Source organism: Phyllosticta citriasiana, assembly GCF_038021145.1.
Source record: "Phyllosticta citriasiana strain CBS 120426 chromosome Unknown IWZ02scaffold_8, whole genome shotgun sequence".
NCBI classification, from domain to species: domain Eukaryota; kingdom Fungi; phylum Ascomycota; class Dothideomycetes; order Botryosphaeriales; family Phyllostictaceae; genus Phyllosticta; species Phyllosticta citriasiana.
In genome coordinates this window covers 1,042,789-1,069,203 of record NW_027117285.1, presented here as the reverse complement: position 1 = coordinate 1,069,203, position 26,415 = coordinate 1,042,789, and the positions used below count along the sequence as shown (strand labels likewise).

The 26,415-nt window shown below is 38.1% G+C and overlaps 1 protein-coding gene across 1 annotated transcript; it reads left to right on the top strand.

Annotated features, from left to right (window-relative positions):
- Positions 1–241: 241 nt before the first annotated feature.
- On the top strand, positions 242–1,378 carry IWZ02DRAFT_380151 (uncharacterized protein; the record flags this gene model as incomplete). Its single annotated transcript, XM_066765091.1, has 2 exons — positions 242–1,048; positions 1,181–1,378. The coding sequence occupies 2 exons, from the start codon at positions 242–244 to the stop codon at positions 1,376–1,378; spliced, it is 1,005 nt and encodes a 334-aa protein (XP_066621798.1).
- Between the last annotated feature and the right edge of the window lie 25,037 nt (positions 1,379–26,415).

Below are 26,415 nucleotides of genomic sequence, written 5' to 3'. Positions count from 1 at the left end.
TGTTGGCGTCATTGGGGCACCCTGATGGAGCGACAGGGGCCGGGTCGCGGCCTCACCCGCAGTAGTTCCACTTCGCTCTTCTTTCCGTCCACTCAGATCCACTCTGCTCCTCCGCGTTGTTGGCTTATCGCTCCTCCAGGTGACTGTTAAACTGCCCGAGCTCGCTGCTGCGGTGTCGCGTCTGCATTTGACCAACTCCTTCCAAGCCTCCACCATGTCGTTGCTCGCCGGAGACCCTACCATGTCTGCTGCTCCGAACCCTTCTCCCTTTCTCCGCCTGCCCACAGAAATCCGCCTCATGATTTACGAGCTCCTGCTGCTGCCAGCGAGCGCCGAAGTACCTCTTCCGCGGGAAAAAAACACCACGACGGCCCAAGATTCGCAAGACAATGCCGACGACCCAAACCCGCTTGTGCCTCCACGCACCCTCCAAATACGCACCATTGACCCGCAGCACGTCCACAAGCATCTCTCCAGCTCGTCCTCACGCTCGACCCGGCCCACCTACCACGCGCGCAGCACCGCCATCGGCGCCCCGCGCTTCTCGACCAGCGGCACACAACCGACGACGTACACGCTGCGCACGAACCCAGGATTGCAAGGGGCGACGGGGCTGCTAGGAACGTGCCGGCTGGTGCATTCGGAGGCGGCGGCGGTGCTGTACTCGAGCTACATGTTCGACTTTGACACGCACATTGAGGCGGTGGAGCCGTTCCTGTCGGCGCTGACGACCCTGGCGCGCCGCAGCGTGACGCGCCTCAGGCTCGTCAAGGGCGCGCTGCCCGGCGAGAAGGAGTGGGATCGCGCCGAGTGGAAGAGCGCCTGCGAGTACATGGCGCGCGAGCTGCGCCGCGAGGAGCTGGTGCTGGAGCTGGGCGTCGTCGCTGGGAAGCCTGGGAGCAGGGGGAGCAGGGGAAGCAATCCAGATGCGGGCGAAGAGGGCAATGGCGCTGGCGACGGAGACGGCGACGGAGACGTAGAGTTTGATGGCTGGGACGGCGTTCCCGAGCTTTCCGTCGACCACTTTCGCCTCGTGCAACCGCGTCGCGTTGCTACAAGAGCCGACAGCGGCATCGCGACGCCTACATCGCCCGTCTTGGAGACTGGCGGGGGCGGCAACTCCCCTTCTTCGCTGCACCGGCAGCTCCAACCGCATCTTGTTTACGGGCTGGGCCTCAAGGCACTGGCTGGTATCGACTTTGAGTGGGTCGAGCAGCTGGTTGTCGCACTGCGTGGGTGCCGCGACGTGCGGGTGCGCGCAGTCGTCGAACGCTGCGCACCGCCTGGCGCCAACGAGATGGTGGCATTTTGGGTTAGCTTTAGCAAGAGCGTCGAGCGCGCATTTCGCGTGTGGTTGAGGAGCATGATGGTGGCGTAGCTGAGATGTGAGCAAGCGGTGGAAGAGGAATTGTTCGAGAAGTCGTGAAATCTGCGGGCAGGCTGGCAGGCGGATGGATAGGGAGGATTCGAGTGCCTTTCCCTGTCTGATTTCCTGCCTGCCAAAGACATGTCATCGCCATGTCTACGAACAAACGGATGGTGTAGGTGGTGTTGAGGCATCGTCCCAAACCAACACCTCGACAGCCGACCAACCCAGAGACGAACCAGCGAGAGTCGAAGCGTCGTCGGTTCAAAGTTCGGGGCCCCAATCCAGAGAAGCGGAGGAAGATGTTGGGGTCGGCTGGACGGTGCACGCCGTTGCGTGGAGAAGTGGTACCACATCAGTCGAGGTGGTTACGACCGCTCTTCAAATTGTCACTCACGACGGCAAGTCGGTCCGGATGTGTCTGAGCTGAGCATCCCTCTTCTTCTCGCGAATATTCGCAGTGCCTGGCCGGTGTCGAGGTTCCATGTCGATGCGTCTGTGTTGGTGCTCTCTGCCTTCGCAACCATCCACCTCTGGTTGTGCTCCCTATTCCAGTACAAGGCCTGCGCTGTTCAGCGGCAGTGCAGGGGAGGAATATGAGTCAGAAGCACGGCGAGAGACATCACCTTTTCGCTTTTTTAAAACTGCTCTTCGGGTCTTTGTTTCGGTCTCGTCACATAATACCTCCTGTCCTCGGGACAACGGGGCGTCTAATTTCAGCAGCGGGAAGCCGGAGTAGCAGGCGTTTGGTCTTTGAGCATTGGAGTAGTTACGGTAACCAAAAATTTGAATTTTTGTTTTTGGCATCTATCTTCTTTTTGTCGCGTTCTCGCCCTTCTACAAGTCTTCGGTGCAACTTGGTTCTCATACACTTCCTCAAAATGTAGGATTGGAAGTGACTGTCCAGACAAGCCGACTGACAGTGCAGTTGCACGTCATAGATCAGCTGCCCTGTCCAGCACCTGCGTAAACTCGCCAGTGTTTGCCGGGGAGGAGGAGTCCAGTCGCAGCCTTCACCCAAGCGTTGAAAGCGCTGCCTTCTTTAACACCTGCGAGTGCACAGGCCGACTCCACCACCACCTACCTATTTCTCCAGGCGCCTCTGTCTGCTCCTTCAACTTCACCACCTTCCTCCTTTTCCAACCTGCCAGATCATCAGCACACCACTATTTCAAGCCTCGACCATTCAGCAATCGCCATGGAGCGAGAAGGAGGAAGTGCCAACAGTGTGAGTTTCTCGCCATCATGCAACGCTGTTTGCTGACTGGAAACTGCAGGGCAGCAACTTTGTTTCACATGCGAATAACAGAGATGAACGTAGGCACTATGGAAAGCTTAGTGAGGTAGGCACATAGACTTGCAATAGAAGGATCTATTAAGGGATGTTGCTAATTAGCTGTACACAGCTCCAGAAGAAGCCCCGAATTAAGTGGCGCCATGAGGAGTCGTACAGGAACGTGCGCGAGCAGATTCGACAGGACCTCAAGGAGATGGAAGACTACACCGCCGCTTGCCGCCGTTTGGAGGCAGATATCAGGATTCTGAAGCCCCAGCGTGAGGCCATCGCAAAAAGCAGTGAGACCTTTGAGAAGATGTGGGATGCAGGCTACAGGAGAATCCACGAGATCGGAAACGATATTCCTCGCATCGAGTTGGTTGCAGAGCTTGTAGAGGAAGGTTGGTACAGGAACATAGCTCAATCTCTCGGGATCGATGTCCACTGATCTTCCATTGCTAATTCTGACAACACTGCAGGCGTTGCGGACCCTTTCAAAGTTCACAGAGATCCTAAATGAGAATCGCTCGCGGATGCCGCTGGCACGCTATTGGTCAGTCATGCTTGGACAGACTACCTAGGTATATAGGCCTATCATCTTGGCGCGCATCACCCACCTAGAAGTACAACATCACAACACCTCTCACAACTACCTAATCTTGGATCTTCCGATACTTCTTCATCCTACCTCCGATTAAGCCCTTCGATCTTCACCCCGCTGAGCGCATCCAAGGGATCAATAAACCTCAGTACCTCACATTTGAACTTCGTCGGATGTGAGTGCACCTCACTTCTTTAAAGCTTACTCATTATTCTGAAACTCACATCACCTGCAGATCTGCGACCACTTTATTCAAGAATCTCACTTTGCTTGTCAGCCGGGCACACCATTTCCTATTTTCATGGCTAACAGCCCTCTCGGCTGCTTTTGAGAAGACACAATCAAAGCTCCTCCATATCAAGATGATGGCAGACTGGAAGGAGATGAATCGAGTGCTCGATAAACAGTTGCGGATTGTGGAGAATGAAATTGAGCATGAACAAAAGAAGCTCTCCGCAATCAAGGCCAAAGCCGCCGAAGTCGCCAAAATGATGGGAGAAGTGAAGGACAACAAGGCCAAACTCGAGCGGCAGCGGGAGATGGACATTGACTGCACTCACCATGACAACGACCACCTTGGAAACTACACATACCTTTGCGAAGCTGAAAAGGGCAGGAAAGTCATAAAAGCTACATCAGATTTCATTTGCTGTAGGACTTTCCGAAGTCTGCGGAACTTCTCCGGGAGCTCTACGACGAAATTCGGAAGTCCTGGAACAATGGCAAGCCAGGCTGTCCGCTTGACCTCTTCGCGGAGACCATTAAATGCTTGCGGATTGCGACAATACAGCGAAAGCGGCGGGCTTCGGATTGGACTATGAGGTTGGTCCGAAGTGAGGTCAGGAACGGTCTGGGTACATCTCTTGATAAGGTCTCTTGGGAGTAGTGATTGATGATTTTGAGAGTCGGCGAGGCGGTTCGAGGGACTCGTCAAAAGTTCATCATGGCGGGGAGCTGCAAAAAAGGGACATTTGCTTACTTCACCTTCCTCTGGTCTACATTTCAGGCCCAAAAACATGTCTCTTCACAGAACTGGTACTGTCGTACCCGTGATTGCGTGCCTTTACAACCTAACCATGTCAATTCTCTAAATGACAGAATCAAATGACCAAGATCCCGTGGAGAGGCTGCGCTAAATTTTGTCCAGCCTGGAGAAGTGTCTTCGCTCGGATTCAAACTGCACGTAATGACAAAGGGCCCAATTCCTTTCATCCTCAACTGGCTGCTCAGCTACTTCGATAGCGACCCTACGGAGTTCAATTGACGTTGAGGTGCGAGGATCCTGGGTGCGTTTATTGAAGGACCTTTCCGTCTCAACAAAGGCACGCGGCAACCTCGGCTCGCCCTCGCTCTCCCACGGCCTTTTTCTATGTTAATGACCTTCCTAATGTACCGTTCGACGGACAAAAGGATCACAAAGATGACTGAATTTACAAGGTGAGGTTTCTGAGCTCTACTGGTGGAGCGAACAACGAGCTCCATGATCCCTCCACTTGCAGTTCCCGCAGGCACCACCCCAGAACCCCTCCAACCGAAGATAATCTAGGAAAGGACCCCTTCATCCGCAGTCTAACTGACACCCTCCAGGCCCGTACCCTTCCTCCACCTCATGTAGAGCCTCCACTAAGACCCTAGCCCTCTAGATTAGGAAGGTGTTAACATAGCTTAGACGACTACTCCGTAACTACTCTAGCTAAACCCTCCTACTCCTAATAATAATTAGACGACCGTTTAGTAGTAAGGTAAGGGCTTAATACTATTTATCTATATAGTATACCTAGGCTAGGGCGGCATATAGAGCTCTATTATTAGTAATAATATTAACTTATAGTTATCTAATAGCAGTAATAGGGCTAGATTAAATTATAAGTAAAATTAGCGTAGATTAAACCTAGATTCTTTAGCATTATTTATTTTCTATAATAAGTATTAGCTAACTATACTAGCTAGCTAGAAGATATATACTACTAGTTAAAAACCCTACCTACTTTTTTTACCTTTATAGGTACTAAGAAAGGTATTATATAATACTAACTAAAAACGGTACTATTAGGAATAGTACTAGAACGCTATAGTAGAGTATATATATAATCTACCTTACCTACTACCCTATACTATATTTACTTTTCTATATACGCCTTCTTTCTATCCCCCTTCCTTTTATTACTCTTACTTCATGCTACCTATCTACTTAGATAATAGTAGGAAGGCTAGTTCTTAGCTCCCCCTTACCTAAAAAGAGCCTAGATAAACTATCTATCTATAATAACCCTATACCGACATTATACTAAGAATTATACCTTATCGTACGAGATTCTTTAGCTAGGTATCCCTACTTACCTTATAAATATACGCGGTATCCCCTATAGATATAATAACTCTATACCGACTATATAACTTTTTCTAGTCTAGCTACTAATTCTTAGAAAATAGCCGTGCTTAAAATAAGTCGTTACTATACCTATAAAACCTTTACCTAACTAAAACCTTATACCTATCTTTTCTTAATAGCGCTTTAGCGTACGAGTAACTAGATAGGGTAGAATAAGATATACCCTCCCCTATAGGAGGGTAACTAGGATGTAGTAATAGGAAACACTATAGAAGAGGGTGAAATTCCCTAGTAAAGCCTATAACTAGACCTTATTAATAATAAGAAAAAATATACGGATGATCCTTAGGTAAACATCTACCTACTACTCCTACTAGCTTCTAGGTATAGTGCCTTAGGTACATCTATAGCCTTAGGCATAACTATTTTAGGCTAATAGGGAAACTCTACTTCCTATATGTCTTCTAGCCTGCTAGCTATCTCGTATAAGGAGTTTCTTACTCTAACTATAGGTAGTAAACGCCTAGTACCCTCCTCTAACTTACTAAATAAGAGAATATTCACTTAGCCCTTCGTAGTAAACTTTTATATAATAAGCGAAGCTCTTAATATAGCTCTCTTATGTATAGATAACGCTACCTATCTCATACTAGATATAGAGATAAAGAGAAAGCTCCTTAATCTTACTATAGTATTTAGAGACTTTATAGAAAAGGAAAGGGTTAACTTTACTAAGTTAATTCTTACTATATAGATTCGTTCCCTAGAATTAGTATCTCGTACGCTAGCCTAGAAGGCCTAGTAGACTTAGGCCCCTACTCCTAAACTAAGAATAGTACCTACTATATCCCCTCCTAGCCCCTAGACTACTAGATCCCCTTATATATTTACCTATATAGTAGCCTAGGGAGCCTCCTAGAGTAGCGTACTATAAGAATAGACGGTTATTAAGAAGAAAACCTAAACCCCCCGCCTTTAGCCGACTCTTTAGGAAAGATAAGTCATTGTAAGAGGCTAAATCCCTAAGATTACTAGCCTTACCGTATGAAATAGCATTAACTAGTAGCTATAGGTAACTAGCCTTACTGCCCCCGTTATCGCCTTAGTAAAGGAATCCTTTAAGGGTAACCTAATCCTTATATACGTACCTAGTTTTACTACTAACTTTCTTCTTAGTAAGAAAGAGGTACTACTTTATACGTTCCTAGGGGCTTCCTTTTAAGCTAATATCCCCTAGTTTAAAGTTATCACCTACGGTATTCTAATAGTAGACCTAGATAAAGTTAACATTACTAAATTCATTACTAATAAGGTAGTAACCTTTAACCCTAGACTAAAGGTAATTAGGGAGCCCTACTAGCTTACCCCTAAGGAACGCTATATAACCTAAAAAGTGGGTTTAGTAGTTCTTACTTTTACTACGGAGGTAGAGGCTAAAAGGGCTATTATAAAGAGGCTAAACATCGTAGGAATTAGCGTTAAAGTAGAAAAGATACATAATATACCTATCTCTACATAGTATAAGAAATGCTAAACTTTTAGATATAACTCTATACGGTGTATAAAAGCTCCTAGGTGTAAATACTACGTAGAGGCCTACCTCTCTACCGCCTATAAATGCCCCTATTATATGATAAAGGGTAAGGCTTATCTCTATATAGCCCTCTAGTACGTTAATTACTATAGAAACTACTAGGCTATAGATAAATAATGCCCTATTACTACCTTAAAGCGTAAAGCATAATAGAGGACATTAAAATCCTATAAGTTAACCTTAATAAAAGCCTCCTACCTATAGAGACGGCCCTTTAACTTATAGTAGAGATAGGGGTCTACCTAATCCTCATATAAGAACCGTAGATAGTAACGTAAGACGGAAGTCTATAATTAGTTAACTACCTATCTTTCTACTAGATCCTCCCCTCGTACGGGTAGAAATACCCCTATATGCTAGTATACTAGTTAAGATTTATATAGGGAGTCTAGATTAACTTTTATCTAGATATCCTCCCTAGTAAGGACATCCTCATGCTAGAGATAGAAGGACTAACTATATAAACTCGCCTCATTAATGTATATAATGAAGCTAGGTAAACCTAAGCTAATAAAAACCTTCCTTATATAATAGAGAGGGTCCTAAAATATAATGCGGTTAAAACCCCCTCTCTCTTTATAGGGAATTTTAACGAACATTATCTATTCTAGGACCCCCTAGCCGTATAATTACTAGGGGCTAAGAAGCTAATAGACTAGATTAAAGATAATAACCTTAAGATTATGAATACCCTAGGGGAAAGCATATACTTCCGCTACGGTATAGCTAATAAGACTATTATAGATCTTATAGTAGCCTCCTTATCTATAGCTAACCTTATACGAGACTAGTAAATAGTTAAGGTAGGATTAGACTATAAGGGAATACTATTCACTCTTACTATTTAGTCCTAGCCTAGAGGCCCCGGATAAGCTCGGTATAACATAAAGGAAGCTAAATAGCTAGAATTTTAGAAACTATATCGGACGAGACTTACTATAGCTATATAGGCTATATAACCTAAGATTATAAATCTTCTAGCCTAAGCCCCTAATAAGGTCCTTACCTAGAAGATTAATATCCTAATACTTAACTAACTAGGGGAGGCACTTTAAATAGCTATTAGTAACTCTATAGCTATATATATCCCTATCTACGCTCCTAAATCTAGGGTAAAGCCCTAGTAGATAAGGGACCTATCTAACCTTCGTACGAATATAGTAAGGGCTAGACGTACGAAGAACGGAGAAGAGTATAAGGTAGCTTAGAATAAATATACTATAGCTCTAAAATTAGTAAAGTCTAACTACTAGGAATCCTTCCTTATAGAAGAAATACCTCATATAATTTTCTAAGCTATAGCTTATACCTATCTATCTACCTCTAGTCTTATCCCATAAATTTAAGATATAAGAGGGACCTTATACTCTTCTTTCCCTAGTAAATGCTAAGCCCTCTAGGAGAAATTATTCCCCTTACCCCCTTAGGCTTAGTCGTACGACTAGGCATCCTATTAGCCGGACCTAGACTAGAAATAGCTATTACTTACTAAAGAAGAGCTAGCTAATATATACTCCTCTTAGATAAAGGGTAAGTCCCCTAGCCTAGATATAATCACGTAAGAAATCATTATTAAAGTATATAAGGCTGCCCTAGAGTAACTCCTTTATATCTATCATATACTATTTAACTAGGGCTACTAACTACTTCTCTAGAGAGAGGTACGTAGAGTAATCCTATAAAAGCTAAGTAAACTAGATAACTCCTAACCTAAGGTATATAGGGTTATCTCTCTTCTTAACTACCTAGGGAAGGTACTAGAGAGACTTTTTATAAAACGGCTTAGGGTACTTACTAAAATGACTAACCTACTCTACCCCTCCTAAATTAGGGGTAGGCTAAAGAAGTCTGTAATAGATATAGCTCTCCTTCTAACTTATTAGGTCTAGGGAGCTAGATAGTAGAATAAGAAAGTATCTACCCTCTTTCTTAATGTATAAGGGGCATTTAACCATGTAGCCTATAACTAACTCCTTATAGTTATAGCTAGACTTTAGCTTCTAGTACGCCTTCTATACTAGGTTAAATCCTTTCTATAGGATCGTACGACCTAGCTATTATTTAATAGCTAGATAGAAAACCTTACCCTAGTCTAAATAGGAATCCCCTAGGGAAGTCTAGTCTTATCTATCCTATTTCTTATATATATATGAGAGATCTTTTAAATAGGGGCCGTTAGCCCTCTCTTATATATAGATAACATCTCCCTTACTACTATCTCCTCCTTATAGAAACGTAACGTAACCCTCCTATAAAGAGCTACGTCGTACGATTTTTAGAAAGGGAAAGAATATATAGTAGACTTTAACCTTAATAAGATAGAGCTTATCTACTTCTCTACTAGGAAAATAGACCTAGTCCTAGTCTACCTACTAAATAGGGAAAAGATATAGCTAAAATCCCTTATAAGATGGCTAGGTATTCTATTTAATAAAGGTCTTACCTTTAAATAACACCTAGCTACCCGTATCACGTAAGCTAAGGGGGCCTTCTCTAGGCTTACCTAGTAAGTAAACATGGAATAAGGCCTTTCTCCCTAAGCCGTACGATAAATCTACCTAGTATACATACTTAGTATAGCTAACTACGGTAGCTAAATCTACTAGAAGAACTAGGCTAGCTTTATAAGGAGCTACTAATCCCTATAGGGAGTAGTACTTTAAAGGATTCTTAGAGCCTTCTAGATGACCCCTACCTAGCTAATAGAGCTAGAAGCGGCTCTTCTCCCCCTAGCCCTACACCTTAATAAGGAAATTAGGTCTTATACCCTCCGGGTAAGGAAACTTATACTAGTATACCCTATCCGTAAAGCCCTTAAGTAAATCCCCGCTCTAATAGAAGGGGACCCCGTATAAAAGCGGCTAACTTAGCTTAAGAGAGTAAAAGCTAGCATTATACATCTTAAGAGTAATAGCTAGAAGAGAATTACGTACTTCTACTTTCCCCTATAGAAGAGATCTCTCCTATATAAGGTATATATTAGTACTAATTCTAAAGAGGAGGAGGCTATAGCCTATTAGTAGATAGTGAATAAAGCCCCCTCCTTAGACGTTTATATCTATATAGATGCTTCATGCATCCCTAGTAGATAAGGAATTAGTACGGCTTTTTACGCATAGAACCCATCTAGAGACGTACTATATACTAGTAAGGGAGCTAACCTTAGCCTACTACTAATAGTATATAACGGGGAACTAGATGCTATTCCTACTATACTTAAGTAGGCTATCTCATACGGCCTAAAGAATAACTATATTAAGGTCTTCGTAGATAACTAAGCCGCCCTCTAGAGGCTTAAGGTCCCCTCTAATAACGCCGGCTAGGAATGCTAAATATAAATAGTTTAAGCTATAAACACCCTTATATGAATAGGATGTAGGGTTTCCCTATACTAGGTACTACGGTATACTAGTATCTATAGGAATAAATAAGCTAATTATATTATAAAGGAGGCTATATTAGATACCTTACCCTCTAGGGATAGGACTAGCTTTACTTATATCTAGTAATAGCTACGAGTATAGATACGTATAGAATAGGTAACATATATTACTAAAATAGCTAAGAAAGCTATTATACGAAACCCTAACACCTACTACGCTAACCTATAGTAGAAGCCTAGAGGACGCATTAAAATCCCCTATACGGAACGGTAATACGCCTTAGCCTTCTACTAACTAACTTTTAGGCACGGCTACTTTAAAGCCTACCTATACTACTTTAGAAAGATGGATATACTATACTACCCCTACCGCGGCACCGTAATATAAAACCTAAAATACCTACTTCTTAGTTACCTAAGATATAGTAGTATATAAGAGAAGCTACTAGCTAGCCTCTTAATATAGCTAGCTAAGCTAGTATATAGGAGTAATCTCTTAATAGAGCTCCTCCTAAATACTTATCTAGGAATCTCCTATATAATAGAGTTCCTCTAGTTAATAAAGGTATCTACCTATAAGTAGTACCTTAGTCTTATGCCTAAGGAGGCCTAAAACCCTTACTAACCCCCTACCTAAGGAGGCTATAAACCCTTACCTTAGTATACTTCCCTATGTTTCTCTTCTATATAACCTATTTCTCTATTCTTATATATAGCCGCCTACGGTTATATGAGTAAAATCCGTACATAATAGCTAACTATTCTCTAAAAACCTATAACACTCTTCTTTAGTTTAGCTACCACTTCTTAAAAAAAGTGTTAGCGGTATTCTATAAAGATAAGTAATATCTTTATTATATACCGTATAGTAGATGGTTTATAGTAGAGAATGTAGTAGATTCTTTACTATAAGAGAACTTCCTTAAAGGACTAACTAGCAGGCTACCTAAGGGTGTTTATATAGAAGAACCTATAGATTCTAGAGAGTTCTATCTCTAGGTAATTAGTAATAGGTTCTTCTATTAATAGAAGACGATTTCTAATTAATCTAGACTAGAAGATTCTAGGCCTTAGTAATGAGACAATCTAGAATAAGGGCTAGAATCTAAAAGAACCCGTAGGAATAAGTTCTTAGTAATAGAAGAGGTCTAGAAGAGTCTAGAATAGTCTAGACTTATTCTTAGGCCTCTAACACTCCCCCTAACTTATTACGTAGGGTAATAGAGAGGAATTTAGTAAAGAGAGCCTTAGTAAGTACCTTAGTTAAGGCGTCTGCAGGCATCTCTTTAGTAGAGATATAGTAGAATCTTATAAGATTTTCCTTAACTAGCTGCCTTAAGAAGTGATACCTTATGTCTATATTCTTAGACTTTTTAGTAGCATCTTCCGTAGCAGCTATAGCCGGTATGTTATCTCCTTTAAGGACTATAGGAGTAGGTATAAGGTCTTTATAACCTAACTCTTCTAAAAATCCTTTAATATAAAGGATAACCTTAGCTAGTATACTATAACCTATATATTCTGCCTCCATAGTAGAAATAGAGACATAGGTTAGTCTACTAGCCTTCTAGGCTATAGGCCTATTAGTAGAGTAAATAATATAAGCTGCTAGAGAATGTCTATTAAGCTCATTCCCTAAGTTAGAGTCGGAGTAGGATTCTAGATTAAAACTAGTACCCTTATAGGTAATAGTATAATCTTTAGTTCCTTTTAGATAGGATAAGACTCTTTTAGCAGCTCTAAGGTGCTCTACTAGAGGGCAGCTTAAATACTAGCTTAAAGAAGCTAGTATATAAGCTATATCAGGCCTAGTATAGACTATAGCATATAGAAGAGAGCCTATTAAAGATCTATACTCTTTAATAAGGTCTTCACTAGCCTAATAGTCCGCGGGTAGTCTAGGAAGCTCCTTATATAAATAAGGAGTCTTAGAAGGCGTAATTATTAGAGGCCTAAGAATAAGTCTAGACTATTCTAGACTCTTCTAGACCTCTTCTATTACTAAGAACTTATTCCTACGGGTTCTTTTAGATTCTAGCCCTTATTCTAGATTGTCTCATTACTAAGGCCTAGAATCTTCTAGTCTAGATTAATTAGAAATCGTCTTCTATTAATAGAAGAACCTATTACTAATTACCTAGAGATAGAACTCTCTAGAATCTATAGGTTCTTCTATATAAACACCCTTAGGTAGCCTACTAGTTAGTCCTTTAAGGAAGTTCTCTTATAGTAAAGAATCTACTACATTCTCTACTATAAACCATCTACTATACGGTATATAATAAAGATATTACTTATCTTTATAGAATACCGCTAACAGGTTATGAGCCCGGCTAATAGTAATCTATAGATTACTATATAGCTTGCCTTATAATTTATAAGTAGGATTTTACTTCCTTCCCTACTTATAAGAAAGAATATACTATTCTTTCTATACTAGACCACTCTTATAAGTAAGGCTTAGTAAGACTATCTCGGTAGATAGCTATTAAGCTAAACTTATAAAGAAGTCTAGGGAAAGCCTACTTATTTATATAAGTAAGGCATTTTTTAGGGTAAGGACTAGTATCCTAAGCCCTATCCTTAGGCTCTTAGCCTATCGAATTTTTCCTAGGACCGTCGGGCCTATATCTACCTAGGATTTTATTCTAGAACCTTCTAGTAGTCTAGAATAACCTTATTCGCTACCTATTCTTTACCTTTCTCCGCCTTTCTCTAGATTTCCTCACATTTCTATCAACTACGTTAATATAAGGTGTGGCTGCGCGGCCTCTATACCATATTAGGCCTAAGCGTTACCCGTTTATACTAGTTCCCGCTAGTGTCTTGGCACGAGGAACACTAAAACTTCACGACACTTCGAAACGTTTTCGACCCGCATCGACCCGAATACTTTGCTTAGTAAGCAAAGTAGTATACCGTTTTGAAGAGAAAAACTCGGCGGACAAGGATCTAAAATCAGATTCCTTATATCTCTACTCCCGGCTAAGTTATTAGAGAAAACATCGATACTCTAATAATCTCCCTACTTTCTATTAGGTGCATCAGGCCCATTAGCACCTAATAAACTTCAAGACTTCATACACTTATAGTTTCCGCTTAAAACTATAAGTACATAGAGTTTTATACTCTAAAGACCTCTATAAGGTATAAAATCTTTAATATACCTTAAGAAAGGAACATCTTCTACTAGGAAATATGGGAAAAGAATTCCCTAGCATTCCTAAACTTAAAGGCCCTAAGAACTAGGAGTCTTAGCGATCTACTATAAATGATATAGTGATTATAGAAGGGCTAAAAGCCTATCTAGACTCTAAATCTTAACCTAAAGTAGAAGATCCTACCTAGGAGGTTAATAATGCTAGAATAAGGACTTTCATTAGGACCTCTATAGATCCTAAACTTTATTCTAGCATTGCCTATTATAGAACTGTAAGTTCTATGGGAGAAGCCCTTAGAAAAAGATGCGAATCTAAGGGACTTTCATAGGAAGTCTCACACTTTATAAGGCTACTAAGCCTTAAAGATACGGGAGATATTAATACCTAGGTGGCTAATCTATTAGATGAGATAACCCTATTATCTTAGACTAAGATGGCCTTAACGGAGAGGCAGAAACTAGGTGTATTCTTTAGTAATATACCTAGTAGCTATTCTTCATGGAGCGCCGTAGCCCAGCTAGGGCTAAAAGAAGAGACTACTCTAGACCACCTTATAGAGCGTCTAGTAGAAGAGTCTCGGCGCCGAGAACTAGAAGAAGAAAGTAATACTGCCCTTATTACTATAACTAGTAATAAAGGGAAATCTTCTAAAAAGAACGCCTCTACTTATAATAATAAGAGTACTAAGAAGTGCTCTTATTACAAAAAGAATGGCCATCTAGAAAAGGACTGCTATAAAAGAGCTAGGAATTTAAAGGGTAAAGAAAATAATAGTAGTCCTACGGATTTAGAGGATACCCTACACATTATAGGTTATACCTCTTATTTTACCGCGGGTCCCGGCCTAAATGACTAGATTCTAGACACCGGCGCTATAGCCCATATGTCTAGACATAAAGATCTCTTTACTTCTTTAAAAGAAGTAAATTTACCTATAAAACTAGGTAAAGGAGAGATCTATGCTAAAGGAATAGGTGCTATACCTATTACCTTTAAGTACGCTAATAGAAGGATAAATCTAACCCTTCTAGACGCTCTCTATATCCCCGATTTATCTATAAATCTTATCTCTATATCTAGGCTATATACACATGGTATATATCTAGATATAAAGAACTTAAGACTTATAGATAAAAGAGAGCAGATATATGCCGAAGTTTTACTTCAGAATAACCTATTTATACTACCTAAGGTAGAATCTACTATAAATTACTCATATATAGTAGATTTAAACCTATGGCATAATAGGTTAGGGCATATAAACTTAGAAGCTCTTAGGGCACTACTACCTGTTAAGGGTAGTAAAATAGACTGTTCTATATGCCCTTTAGCTAAATCTAAGCGTACTATATCTACTATACTAGTAGCGGTCTCTAAACCTTATGAAAAGATAGGTCTAGATGTCGTAGGACCTATTACTCCTAAGGGAATAGGGGGATACACCTACTATATAGCCTTTATAGACTATTATAGTAGGTTTACATGGGTATTCCCCCTATTTACTAAAGGAGAAGCCTATAATAAGATAGTTTACTATCTTAAACTTATAGAGCCGCATGGTAAAGTCCAGTCTTTAAGGCTAGATAATGGCCTAGAATATAGGGGAACTCAGCTAGATTTACTAGCTGAAAATAAAGGAATAACTCTAGAAAAGAGTTCTCCTTATAGCCTAGAGCAAAACGGGCTTATAGAGAGGACACATGGGTTAATAGATACTATTACCCGTTGCCTTCTCTTAAATTCTAAGGTCCCCCTTACCTTCTGGCTAGAGGCTATTAAAACCGCCACTTATATTCTAAACCGGACCCCTAAGAAGTCCCTAGAGGGTATTTCGCCTCTAGCCCGGCTAAATATAGCTAAGGGCAGGTCTCCTACTATAAATCTCTCTTATATAAAGACTTTCGGAAGTAAAGTCTTTATAAACATCCCTAGAGAAAAGCGTACTATATCCTCTAAGTATTCTCCACGCTCTAGGCCTAGTATATTATTAGGCTTTAAGGGGGAGCATATTTATAGATGCTGGGATATAGAAAAATAAGCTATTATACGCACTAGGGATGTTACCTTTAAAGAGGATGAATTTCCTTCTCCCTATACTAAAAGTATAGAAGATAAGGAAGATATAGACTATACTAAGCCTATATTTCCTTCTTCTATAACTAGCCCTCCTAATAGACTAAGATCTAGGTCTATAACTACTATAGATACTAGTAGGGAGGAGCCTAGGAGAAGTGAGCGCCTTAGAGAAAAATCCTCTGAGGAATCGACTACTATAGAGGCTACTATTAATAGCCCTATAGAAGAAGTACCTCATCCTCTTAGAGAGACCTTTAAAGAGGTTAGAATCCCTAGTAGTAGCAGCTATGTTACTATAGAAGGCCTAAGTAATATAGAGGAAGATATCTCTTATTACTTACTCTATAGTAATGGGGAACCTACTACTTATAGTTAGGCTATTAATTCTCCTAATAGCCTAGACTGGCAGAGAGCTATGCGGGAAGAATATAATTCCCTTATTAAGAATCAAACCTGGATCTTAGTAGACCCCCCTAAGGATAATAAAATTCTTAGAGGCAAATGGGTCTATAAGATTAAAACTAATAATAAGGGAAATATTACCCGCTATAAGGCTAGATGGGTAGTGTAAGGCTAAAATTAGGAGTATAGTATAAACTATAAAGAGACTTTTAGTCCTATAGTCTTACCTATAGTTTTACGCCTACTACTAAGCCTTTCTGCCTATTTAGACCTAGAAATCGTACATATAGACGTCGAAACCGCCTTCCTAAATAGGAAAATAAATGAAGACGTCTATGTACATTAACCTACAGGCTTTAAGCTTAATAATAAAGTCTATAAATTAAAGAAAGCTCTCTATGGCCTAAAATAAGCCCCTAGGGCATGGGCAGCCTGTTTTAGCCACTTCTTAGAAGAGAATAGCTATAAACAGCTTCTATCTAAGGCCTGCTTATATACTAAGACCTTTAAAGAAGGCTTATTTATATAGGTCTTAGTATACGTAGACGATATCCTACTTTTTAGTAAGGATATATCTATTATTAATTCTTTTAAAGAATTAATAAGGTCTAGGTTTACTATTAAGGACCTAGGACCTATTTCCTATTATTTAGGAATTCAAGTCACCCGGGATAGGTCTAAAAAGACTATATCTTTATTACAGGAAGGCTATCTTTCTAAAGTCTTAGAGACTTTCTCTCTAAGCTCTATTACGCCTTCTAAGACTCCTTATTTATATAAGGAGCTTCCTAGACCACCCGCGGACTATTAGGCTAGTGAAGACCTTATTAAAGAGTATAGATCTTTAATAGGCTCTCTTCTATATGCTATAGTCTATACTAGGCCTAATATAGCTTATATACTAGCTTCTTTAAGCTAGTATTTAAGCTGCCCTCTAGTAGAGCACCTTAGAGCTGCTAAAAGAGTCTTATCCTATCTAAAAGGAACTAAAGATTATACTATTACCTATAAGGGTACTAGTTTTAATCTAGAATCCTACTCCGACTCTAACTTAGGGAATGAGCTTAATAGACATTCTCTAGCAGCTTATATTATTTACTCTACTAATGGGCCTATAGCCTAGAAGGCTAGTAGACTAACCTATGTCTCTATTTCTACTATAGAGGCAGAATATATAGGTTATAGTATACTAGCTAAGGTTATCCTTTATATTAAAGGATTTTTAGAAGAGTTAGGTTATAAAGACCTTATACCTACTCCTATAGTCCTTAAAGGGGATAACATACCGGCTATAGCTGCTACGGAAGATGCTACTAAAAAGTCTAAGAATATAGACATAAGGTATCACTTCTTAAGGCAGCTAGTTAAGGAAAATCTTATAAGATTCTCCTATATCTCTACTAAAGAGATGCCTGTAGACGCCTTAACTAAGGTACTTACTAAGGCTCTCTTTACTAAATTCCTCTCTATTACCCTACGTAATAAGTTAGGGGGAGTGTTAGAGGCCTAAGAATAAGTCTAGACTGTTCTAGACTCTTCTAGACCTCTTCTATTACTAAGAACTTATTCCTACGGGTTCTTTTAGATTCTAGCCCTTATTCTAGATTGTCTCATTACTAAGGCCTAGAATCTTCTAGTCTAGATTGATTAGAAATCGTCTTCTATTAATAGAAGAACCTATTACTAATTACCTAGAGATAGAACTCTCTAGAATCTATAGGTTCTTCTATATAAACACCCTTAGGTAGCCTGCTAGTTAGTCCTTCAAGGAAGTTCTCTTATAGTAAAGAATCTACTACATTCTCTACTATAAACCATCTACTATACGGTATATAATAAAGATATTACTTATCTTTATAGAATACCGCTAATAGAACTTCCTTAAAGGACTAACTAGCAGGCTACCTAAGGGTGTTTATATAGAAGAACCTATAGATTCTAGAGAGTTCTATCTCTAGGTAATTAGTAATAGGTTCTTCTATTAATAGAAGACGATTTCTAATTAATCTAGACTAGAAGATTCTAGGCCTTAGTAATAAGACAATCTAGAATAAGGGCTAGAATCTAAAAGAACCCGTAGGAATAAGTTCTTAGTAATAGAAGAGGTCTAGAAGAGTCTAGAATAGTCTAGACTTATTCTTAGGCCTCTAATAAGATACCCCTATACTACCCGGCCTACTACCTACTTAACTAGCTAATAAACCTAAGGAAATAGACTAGGACTTCCCTATATACCCTATCCCCCTATTATCCCTACTAATTATCGTACTAGGCCTAATTAAGAAATAGTATACTATGCCGAAGAGAACTATCCTAGTAGATGCCTCTAAACCTAACCCTACCTACTAAGGAAAAAGGACTAGGTTTAGATTTCATCTAAACTTTAATACTACCTAGGAGGTAATTAATATAGTACTCTCTTACATCCTATACATAATAAACCTTACGTATAACATAAGTAAGAAGTAAAGACTCTATGACCTTAGTAATATCCTATAGGATTATACTAAGATAGGTCGCGTAGGTAATACGTTATTAGTTCTTACTACTTAAGTTTACTCCCTTAAAAATACTACTTATACGCTAGGAGTAAAGGTCTACTAGCTATAAAAGCTAGTTATCCTTCCTATAACCCTAGCTAACCTATCGTACGTAACCTAAGCCTAGAAAGTAACTACTACTAGAAAACTATATATAACTCCTTACCTAAAGATAACTATAAAGCTAGCTACTACTCCCCTAAAGGCCCTATAGGATATATAGGTTATTATCTAGCTATAAAGTCCCTTCCTAGACTTTAACCCTCTCTCTATATAAAATAATATTAATAATACCTTTAAGAATATAGGTATATCTAGCCTAGTCATGTTAATAGTAATATATATAGAGAAGGGTAACATCCTACTTACTAGCTTACCCTAGTATAACTCTAAATTCCTTACCTCCTATAAAGACCTTTTTACTTACCTATTCCTAGATACTATAGTCTAGGAGAACTAAACCTAGTATAAGGTTATTACCTATAGCATCCCTATAGAAGACCTATACTTACTTAATATTAGATAATTCATTATAGAAGAGGTCTATACCTTTAATCCTAGCCTTTCTATTATTAGAACTCTATACTAGCTTACTTTAGCTAAAAGGAGGGCTACCTAAAAAGTAGGGTTAGTTATTATAGCCTTCTATATAGTAAAAGAGGTAGAGATAGCTATCTTAAAGCTACTCTATCTTATAGGAGTAAGTATTAGGGTTATAAAGCTCCTTAAGATTACTCTAGATATATAGTATATAAAGTGTTAAGCATTTAGCTATAGCTCCTCTAGGTGTCGTAATAGGACTAAATGCTTAATATATACTAGCCCCTATACTATAGAGAAGCATGACTATAAATACTATATAAAGAGAGGCATAATATATGCCTATATAGTGTTAAAGTATAGTAACTATAACGGTACTTATTACTCCTAGGACCTAAACTATCCCTATTATCTAATAAAGCTATCCCCCTAGCATAAATATTAGGTAACCTTAAAGTTATGCTATTAGGGATAGTACTAGAACGCTATAGTAGAGCGTATATATAATCTACCTTACCTACTACCCTATACTATATTTACTTTTCTATATATACCTTCTTCCTACCCTCCTTCCTTTTATTACTCTTACTTCATACTACCTATCTACTTAGATAATAGTAGGAAGGCTAGTTCTTAGCCCCCCCTTACCTAAAAAGAGCCTAGATAAACTATCTATCTATAATAACCCTATACTAACACTATACTAAGAATTATACTTTATTATATAAGACTCTTTAGATAGGCATCCCTACTTACCTTATAAACGTATATAGTATCCCCTATAGATAGCTCCGTCTTAGATAGCCTATAGCTCTAGTAAGACGTAAAATAATTAATTAATTAATTAATTAATTATAATTAATTACTCTTCTTTAGTTTAGCTACCACTTCTTAGAAAAAGCCTATACGTTAATAAGTTATTACTATATATAAAATTTTTAGAAAATTAAAAATCACTACACCCGCTATAACTCTATAGCGTAGGATCATATATGTATAACTAAAGTTAGAAAGTGAAAACCTACCCTCTAAAGTATTATACTATAAGTATACCTATGCCTACCCCCTAGGGGGAGGCCCTACCTAAACTAGTTTCCCTTCTACTAGACGGCCGTAACTATAAAATCTAGGATACCCCTATACTGCCTAGCCTACCGCCTACTTAACTTACTAATAAACCTAAGGAAATAGACTAGGATATCCCTATACTATCCGACTTACTACTAACTTAACTAGCTAATAAACCTGAGGAAATAGATTAGGATACTCATATAAGCCCTATCCCCCTATTATCCCTACTACTTATTATACTAGGCCTAGTCTAGAAATAGTATACTAGGCTAAAGAGAACTATCCTAGTAGATACTTCTAAACCTAACCCTACCTACTAAGGAAAAAGGACTAGGGTTAGATTTTATCTAAACTTTAATACTACCTAGGAGGTAATTAATATAGCCCTCTCTTACATTCTATACGTAATAAACCTTACATATAATATAAGTAAAAAGTAAAGACTCTATAACCTTAGTAACATCCTATAGGATTATACTAAGATAGGTCGCGTAGGTAATGCGTTATTAGTTCTTACTACTTAAGTTTACTCCCTTAAAAATACTACCCGTATACTAGGAGTAAAAGTTTACTAGCTATAAAAGCTAGTCATCCTTCCTATAACCCTAGCTAACCCTTTATATATAACCTAAGCCTAGAAAGTAACTACTACTAGGAAACTATATATAATAACTCCCTACCTAAAGATAACTATAAAGCTAGCTACTACTCCCTAAAAGACCCTATAGGATATATAGGTTATTATCTAGAAGTAGAGTCCCTTCCTAGACTTTAACCCTCTTTCCGTATAAAATAACATTAATAATACCTTTAAGAACGTAGGTATATCTAGCCCTATTATGTTAATAGTAATATATATAGAGAAGGGTAACATCCTACTTACTAGCTTACCCTAGTATAACTCTAAATTCCTTACCTCCTATAAGGACCTCTTTACTTACCTATTCCTAGATGCTATAGTCTAGGAGAACTAAACCTAGCATAAGGTTATTACCTATAGTATCCCTCTAGAAGACCTACGCCTACTTAATATTAGATAATTTATTATAGAAGAGGTCCGTACCTTTAACCCTAGCCTTTCTATTATTAGAACACTATACTAGCTCACTTCGGCCGAAAGGAGGGCTACCTAGAAAGTAGGGTTAGTTATTATAGCCTTTCATATAGTAAAAGAAGTAGAGATAGCCATCTTAAAGCCATTCTACCTTATAGGAGTAAGTATAAGGGTTATAAAACTCCTTAGAATCACTCCTAATATATAATGTATAAAGTATTAAGAATTTAGCTATAGCTCCTTAAGGTATTATAATAGGACTAAATGCTTACTATATGCTAGCCCCTATATAATAGAGAAGCATAACTATAAACACTATATAAAGAGAGGTATAACATGTACCTATATAGCGCTAAAGTATAGTAACTATAACGGTACTTATTACTCCTAGGACCTAAACTATCCCTACTATCTAATAAAGACATCCCCCTAGTAGACATATTAGGTAACCTTAAAGTTATATAAGTTAACTTAAACTAGAATGCCTAGGCTATAGAAGCGGCACTCTAGGATACTCTCTAATTAGGCATCTACCTAATATTTATCTAGGAACTATAGATAATACTATAAGATAATATAGCTAACATATAATTAATCTCCTACTCCTCTATAATATAAATTCTCCTAACCTTCCTATAGGGCTTACGTCCTTAGATAATACTCTACCTAAATAAATCCCTTACCTATATCTAGGTAAATCCTTACCTAGATATCTTCCCTAGCCCCGACTACCTTACTATAGATTTAACCTATAGAGAAGACACTATCTATATAGTTAACATCTATAATAAGGCGGAATAAGGCACCCCATCCTCCCTATATATAATAGAAAGAGTTATTAAGTATAGCCCCCCTACTATGCTAATAATCTATATAGGGGACTTTAATAAACACTATCTAATATAGGACCTACTCTCCCCCTAATCTCATAAAGTAGAAGCTCTATATAAATAGATTAAGGAAAACCGCCTTAAACTCTAAAACTAACCTAGAGCAGGTACCTTCTTTTATATAGGGATAGAAAGGGAAACGGTTATTAACCTCTCCCTATACACTCTAATAGTTACTACTTAAGTAATTAACTAGTAGGTATAAGAGAACCCTCTATCTAACTATAACACTATTCTCTTTACTATTATATATAATGAGTTTTAAGATATACTAATGCTATTACTATAGTTTAACATTAAAAAGGCCGACTAGGCCTAGTATAGGTAAATCGTCTAAGAAGAGTTAAATAAGATTATAAGTCCACTTATCTAAGCCCTTCCTAATAGGGCATAATATATACTCTCTAGTAGGACCTTATAAGAGGACCTAGACTAACTTAGATAACACCTTATAAAGGTAATAGAGATAGTAGCTAAATGTAGCATCCTATAGGTAACCCCTAGATAGTAATAAAAACTATAGTAGTCCCTACTCCTTATAGCCTTAAGGATAACTACTATATAAGTAAGGTATAGGGCATATTATAACTAAGTTACATACATATAAGCACGGAATATATATAACATAGCTATTAAGTAGGTAAAATAAGAGCACTAGAATAACTTCCTTATAAAAGAAACACCCTAGTCTATCTATAAGGTAATAGTATACACGAAAGTAACCCGATCTAAGTGAATCCCCTAGATACGTAACCTTTAAGATTAACTCTAATCATTATATAATAGTAAGTATACTACCTTCTATTAGAAACTCTTCCCCCTACTACTATATGTTCCCCTACGTAACTAGATAAACTATAAGGAAGGGCTATAGGACTAGCCCTCCCTTATAGATAAGGAAGTATAGTATACCTACTCTTATAAGATTAAAGGCACTACCCCTAGGCTAGACTAGATCTACTAGAAGATAATTACTAAGGCATATAACACTCATCCTAAAAAATTTACCTAGATATACTAAACCTTCTTTACGTATAGATATTACCTAGAATGCTAGAGAGAAGCGGTAGGTATAATACTTAAGAAGCTAGGGAAACCTAATTATATAGACCTAAAAGCATATAGAGTTATCTCCCTACTTAACTACCTAGGAAAAGTCCTTAAATACATTATAGTAAAACATCTTAGAGCGCTTATAGAAGCTACCTACCTCCTATACCCATCCTAAATAGGCGGATAACTATAGAAGTTAGTAATTAATGTAGTAATAATCCTTATATATATTATCTAAGATAAGAGGAGGGCACGGCGTAAGATATTAACCCTATTCCTTAATATATAAGGTGCCTTTAATTATATAGCCTATAACTAGCTCTTATATATAATAGGGGAAATTAGGCTCCCTACCTCCCTCCTAGTATAGGTAAAGACATTTACTAGTAGGTAATAACTCTAGATCTCCTTTAATAGCTAATAAGAGGACCTTTATCTAATAGTTTTAGGAATCCCCTAGGGAAGCCTAGTCTTACTAATCCTATTTCTTATTTATATACGAAAACTCTTTTCCTCTTACTTAGTCTAATTCCTCTTATACATTAATAATGTTTTAATCATAATCTCCTTAATAAGCTAGAAGAAAAATGCGTAGATCCTCTAGCGGGAAGCTAACTAGCTTTTCTTACTTAGAACCTAATATACCGTCGATTTTAATAAAGATAAAACAGACCTTATCTATTTTATAAGCTTAGATAAGGCTAAGTAAGCTATAATTATACTCCTAGGAGACTATATAGTATAGCTAAAGTAACTCATCTAATAGCTTAGGATATAGTTTAATATACGCCTATTATTCCGGCTGTATATAATAATTTAGAACGCCTAAGTAAAGTAATCACTTAGTAGGCTCATATAGCTAGCTAATATATAATATAGACTATCCCCTACTACTATCTAATAACTATACCTAGCTTACGTATAAAGTGTAGTAGATTATGGGTCCCTAGTTTTCTAGTAAGTTAGTAGATCTAAGATACTTAGACGAACACTTTAAAATAATAGACTATACTAAATCCTAGGAGCCTTTTAGACCTCCCTAATTACCCCTATAGAAATTAAAGTAGGACTTCTCCCCCCCTACCTAAGGCGTAATATATTACTTTAAGCGTACGCTATATAACTCTTTAAGCTTAGTTACTAACACCTAGTGCGTATAATTATTAATAAGTTTAAATAAGAGAATATACTAGGATGATAGACATAACTTAAACATGTCTAGAGTATAATTTCGGACCTAGTAATAGGTACTAAAAGCCTAATTAAACATAGTTCCTTTCCCCTATAGAAAAAGACTACTCTATATAAAGTTAAGATTAGCTACCTCCTAAAGGAATAAGAAGCCTAAGCATATATTAGACGTATAGGATATATAACTTAGGTAGTTATCCTATACTCTAACGCTTTATCTATCCCTTAAGGAAATAGAGTAGGCATAGGAATTATAGTATATAACACCTAATAAGATAGTATAAGAGTAGTAGTAGGATATAGAGGAAATACTAGACTATACTAGCTTATATATAATAGAGAACTAGAGGCACTTATAAGGGCTATAGAGTTAGCTACCTAGAAATAGCTAGGATGATAGATTATAGTATATATAGATAACTAAGCTATACTATACTGCCTCTAAACCCTATCTAACCTACTAGGTTAAGGACTATAACTTTAAGCTATAGATGTAGGCTACTTAATTATAGCTAGATAAGGTAGTCTTACCTTCTTATAGGCCCTAGGCTATATAGGGATTAGAGGAAACCTATAAGTAGACGCCCTTATAAAGGAGGCTGCTAAGCTAACCCTAGAGAATAACTACTTAAGTACTACCCTCCTTAGGATACGCGTATAATAAAGAACTATAGTAGAATAGATAGTATATACTATATAATACTAGGAAGTATAGATAATACTATCCTAGGGGTTATACATACGTAACTTCCTATCTATACTAAGGACGTCTATCTAACTCCCTAAGTATAGATAACTAGAAGTATTAGCCTACTTCTAATTAAAACTAAACTATAGCTACTTTAAAGCCTACCTATTACGGTTTAGTAAGATAGCCTAGGATAACTATAGCTATAATAATACCACCTAATAAATACTATAACATCTTATTAGTAACTACCTACTATATAGCTCTACTAGGAAAGAAGTAATATAGGAAGCACTTTAGGCGTATAATAATAATAGTAGGAATATAGCCTCTATACCCTATAGAGAGCTATTCTAAGGAGACGTTAGTTAATAATTCATACTTAAATTTATACGTTAGATGAAGGTTTCTACTAGGGCATAGCACATATAAAGAGTAGACTAAGGGAAAAGAAGAGTAAAAAGAAGAAGAGAGAATCTATTCTAAGCTCTATTAGTAGAGTGAATAATAAGCTCTATAATCCCTCTACTTATAGTTCCTATAGGTACTACCCTAGAACCCCTCTAACTAAAGATAATCTAGGAAGGGACCCCTTTATCTATAATCTACCTAATACCCTCTAGGCTTATATCCCTCCTCTACCTTATATAGAGCCTCTACTAAGGCCCTAGCCCTCTAGATTAGGAAGGCGTTAACATAACTTAGATAACTACTCTATAACTACTCTAGCTAAACCCTCCTACTCCTAATAATAATTAGACGACTATTTAGTAGTAAGGTAAGGGCTTAACGCTATTTATCTATATAGTATACCTAGGCTAGGGCGGTGTATAGAGCCCTATTATTAGTAATAATGTTAAAGTATAGTCGTCTAATAGCGGTAACTAGGCTAGATTAAATTATAAGTAATATTAATATAGATTAAACCTAGGTTCTTAAGCGTTCTTTATTTTCTATAATAAGTATTAGCTAACTATACTAGTTAGCTAGAAGATGGACGCTACTAGTTAAAAACCTTACCCGCTTTTTTTACCTTTATAGGTGCTAAGAAAGGTGTTATATAACGCTAACTAAGAATAGTACTATTAGGGATAGTACTAGAATGCTATAGTAGAGTATATATATAATCTACCTTACCTACTACCCTATACTATATTTACTTTTCTATATATACCTTCTCCCTATCCCCCTTCCTTTC